The 346-nt window shown below is 63.0% G+C and overlaps 1 protein-coding gene across 1 annotated transcript; it reads right to left on the reverse strand.

Moving 5' to 3' along the window:
- Positions 1-4: 4 nt before the first annotated feature.
- Positions 5-324, reverse strand: LOC107988277 (natterin-3-like; the record flags this gene model as incomplete). The annotated part of the gene is made up of 1 exon (XM_017031164.2): positions 5-324. A coding segment is annotated over exon 1 (310 nt), but the record flags the coding sequence as incomplete, so codon positions are not given.
- Between the last annotated feature and the right edge of the window lie 22 nt (positions 325-346).

Consider the following 346-nt stretch of genomic DNA (forward strand, 5'->3'; position numbering starts at 1 on the left):
GGCACGGGCTGACACCGCTCCACCACCGCGTTGACCTCGCCCACGCTCAGGTCGTTGTAGGTGCCGGTGATGTAGGTCCAGTGGGTTTCTCCTCTGTGGTTGGTCCTGCTCAGTCTGCCGATGAAGGGGATGTCAGCCGTCATCTTCCGTCCGTCCATCCTCACGGCGCAGGAGTGGTTGGGCGGGACCTGGAGCTCCACGGAGACGGAGTGGCTGATGGACTCCACGGTGGTCGTGCCCTCGGAGAAGGTCACCGTCTGCTCCTTGGTGAGGTCCACCGTGGCTGGACTGATGATGGGCACCTTGGCCTTCATGGTCGAGATGGAACCGTTACGGGTCTCTCTGC

Source organism: Cynoglossus semilaevis, unplaced genomic scaffold (assembly GCF_000523025.1).
Source record: "Cynoglossus semilaevis isolate Cse_v1.0 unplaced genomic scaffold, Cse_v1.0 C18590654, whole genome shotgun sequence".
Lineage (NCBI taxonomy): Eukaryota > Metazoa > Chordata > Actinopteri > Pleuronectiformes > Cynoglossidae > Cynoglossus > Cynoglossus semilaevis.